General features: G+C 37.1%; 1 protein-coding gene across 1 annotated transcript; it reads left to right on the top strand.

The window, feature by feature from the left end:
• Positions 1-483: 483 nt before the first annotated feature.
• Positions 484-2832, top strand: LOC115697652 (BAHD acyltransferase DCR-like). Its single transcript, XM_030624735.2, has one exon. It carries the CDS (start codon positions 993-995, stop codon positions 2418-2420), a length of 1428 nt encoding a protein of 475 aa, XP_030480595.1. The 5' UTR covers positions 484-992; the 3' UTR covers positions 2421-2832.
• The last annotated feature ends 722 nt before the right edge of the window (positions 2833-3554 follow it).

Genomic DNA, 3554 nt, shown 5'->3' with positions numbered 1-3554 from the left:
GGGGTGACCTGACCTGACCTGATCTGACCACCCTTTTGTTGCCTTCGTTCAAACCCAAGTCATTGAATTTGAATATCTCCAACTATAGGGATTAATTCACGCACAAACAAAAGAAAAACATATATGTATTTTAAATAATTATAAAAATAAATAAAAGAAAATTAAGAAGAAGATGATAGCAGCTAGGCCAGCTTGTCAGCTACCTAAGCTGTTGGAAAAGCTTTGTTGTGTATATCAACTTGTCAGCTTCACCAACAACAATATATGTGTGTTGTTTTCGCCATTTAATACACACATACACTTTCGAGCCATTGAATCTTATCTCAAGAACCGGATTATTTTGTAGTTGGATATATATATATATAATAAATAATAATTTATATGTGTTATATAGCAATAGCATGCATGTCTAAAATGAGAAATATCCCACGTCATTATATATCTTGATATACATGTAAATTATATAATGTACATATATTTATGTTTTTATTTCTTTAATTTTCTATAAATAAATAAGTTGTTGTGTGTGACTCTTCTTGTCGGATCTTTGTTTTAATTTTTAGCTACACAGATACGACTAGTATAATTCGACATGTGACATTAACAAATTTAAACTTTTCAAGTGTTATGGTCCCTAGCTAGCTATAGCTAATTCATCACAACATTATTGCTTCAATTTTGTCTACAAATAATTAATAGTATAAATTATTTATAATTTGCGTATATATATATATAATTGAGTTTGGTCACCTAGTGAGGTAAAGGCAAAACAAGCTCCTATTATATAATATAATGTTACCAGCCAAATTTGCTAAATTTGCTAAGTGCATGAATCAAACCTCTCATCCTTTCTCTATATAAACCCCCTTATATCTTCTACTTCTCCTCAGTGCTTCACACACTCCAATTTTAACTTCCACTCTTTAATTCTTTCTCTCTCAATTTTTATTTTTTTATTAAAAAGAGTCAACTAATTTATAAGAAAAAGAAAAATGCCTTCCTCTTCCATTATTCTAGTCTCAAAATGCGTAGTTGTTCCAGAACAAAACTCCATGATCGAAACTCTGAAGCTTTCAGTCTCTGATATCCCTATGCTTTCCTGTCAATACATTCAAAAAGGTGTTCTGTTCTTCAATTCACCAACTCAATCTATTAATGACTTAATCAATTCTCTGAAACAATCCCTCTCTGTGGCTCTGCTCCATTTCCCTGCTCTCGCTGGCCGTTTAATTACCGACGATGACGGCCACGTCCACATCCATTGCAACGATGCCGGCGTCGATTTTATTCATGCCAAAGCAAAACATCTCGCTGTTCGAGGAATTCTTCCACTGGATCGCGATGTTCCTGATTGTTTCAAGGAGTTTTTCGCCTTTGATCGGACCGTAAGTTACTCTGGTCATTTTAAATCCTTGCTTGCCGTTCAGGTAACGGAGCTCTCTGACGGCGTTTTCATTGGCTGTACTGTCAATCACGCCGTTACGGATGGGACCTCGTTTTGGCACTTCTTCAATAGCTTTGCTGAAATTTGTAAGGGCGCGAAGAAGATCACGATATCTCCTGATTTCAGCCGCGACACAGTTTTTAACTCGTCGGCGGTGCTTCGTTTCCCGGAAGGTGGTCCAAAAGCTACCTTTTCCGGCGAAGAACCATTAAGGGAGAGAATTTTTCATTTTAGCAGAGAAGCCATTCAGAAGCTTAAGCTTCGAGCTAATAACTATTCTGTTCTGACCACTAAAACGACACCGTCTAATTGTAACGGTTTTTCCGACTCGTCCGAGATTCTCGGCAAACAATTGAATGACAGTTGGAAAACCGTTAACAATGGATACGGTTTCAATCGGACGGCTGAGATTTCATCCTTCCAATCACTATGTGCACAACTGTGGCGCTCCGTGACACGTGCGAGAAAGATAGAGGAATCAAAAACGACGACGTTTCGTATGGCCGTGAATTGCCGCCACCGTGTGGAGCCGAAAATGGATTCACACTACTTCGGGAACGCAATTCAGAGCATCCCGACCTACGCACCGGCTGGTGAGCTCATATCGCGAGACCTCGGGTGGTGCGCCGATCTCCTCCATAAGAACGTGGTGGCGCACGATAACGATAAGGTGAGGTTCGGCGTAGAGGATTGGGAGCGAGAGCCGAGGCTTTTCCCGCTGGGGAATCCCGACGGCGCGTCCATCACGATGGGAAGCTCTCCCAGATTCCCAATGTACAACAACGATTTCGGGTGGGGTCGACCCGTTGCTGTTCGTAGCGGTAAGGCAAACAAATTCGACGGTAAAATCTCGGCGTTCCCGGGACGAGAAGGAAATGGGACAGTTGATCTAGAGGTGGTTTTGGCGCCGGAGACGATGGCTGGGCTTGAGAAGGATTCTGAGTTTATGGAATATGTATCGGAAATAGTTGTGTGAGTTGAGTTGAAGAGTTATTGGTTTAGTAGGAGAAAGAAAAGGGAAGAAAATGAGGTGTCAGTCTCGTAATACTTAATGGTAAAGGCTACTAGTGGTATATAGCTATTGTTCAACTAAGTATCAGGTCTTATATAATTTAATATAATAGCTTTTAGAGAGTATTGCTAGCCAATCACAACGCGACATGTCGAGAAGATTCTAAGCACGACAATAGCAATGCTCTACCGTTAATTAGCTGAGTCAGCGAAAGCTGTTTGGGTTGAGACACTTTGTCCGTTTATTAGTTAAAATGTAAAAGTTGTTGTACTTGTATATTTTTAGTTAAAGTGTGTCTTAGGCTTTCCTATATTTTGTAGTGTCAGCATTAAAATATTTTGTTTTTGTTTTTTTTTTTGTTTTTTGCTTGTTTGAATTCTAACTCTTAATATTTATTTATTTATATTTGTAGAAGAATCATTTGTACTGTTCAACAATCATTTACAAACACTAATTACAATTCAATAAAAGTAAGTCTATACAACTATACCCCTCATATTAATTACAATTTTTGTATAAATTTATGAAAATCAATTCTTATCCCCATAAACATTTTACTAGGTAACACCCCTCTTAGCTTATTCAAGGCATCAAATGGAATTTTCCTAATAGTGTGTTTCACCAGCCACAATTTTTGATTCCATAATACATCATTATATAACTGCTAAGATGGACAATAACACGTTTTTCCTTGCTTTGTTTAGCTTTAGAAATTCTACCTAGCAGCTCAAAGATGTTCTCAGATTTTGCCTTCCAATTTAGTCAAATTTCTTCAGAAAACTTCTTGCTAAGGATAAGCAAAAAATAAGTGTTTAATGTCTTTTATATCTTCCCCACACATCATACAGTGAAGATTCAAACTCAGTTTAAACTTCATAATTCTATCCTCTGTTCTAAGCCTTTCCCACATTACAAGCCACATTATAAATTTGTATTTAGGAGTAATTAATCTATCCTAAACAGATTTAGCCCAATCTTTTTTGTCATTAAGATCAAATAAAATAGTATGCCCCGACTGAATACTATATTTTTGAGTAACAAAACAATCTTAATTGATTTTTTCTTAAATACATTTTTGACAACAACTAATTTTTTCTA

Source organism: Cannabis sativa, chromosome 7, assembly GCF_029168945.1.
Source record: "Cannabis sativa cultivar Pink pepper isolate KNU-18-1 chromosome 7, ASM2916894v1, whole genome shotgun sequence".
In the NCBI taxonomy this organism is placed as follows: Eukaryota; Viridiplantae; Streptophyta; class Magnoliopsida; order Rosales; family Cannabaceae; genus Cannabis; species Cannabis sativa.
This window is presented reverse-complemented; position numbering and strand designations above follow the sequence as displayed.

What these genes read in the sequence shown, in the direction of transcription:
- LOC115697652 (XM_030624735.2), top strand. Translation starts at nt 993, where the DNA reads ATGCCTTCCTCTTCCATTATTCTAGTCTCAAAATGCGTAGTTGTTCCA.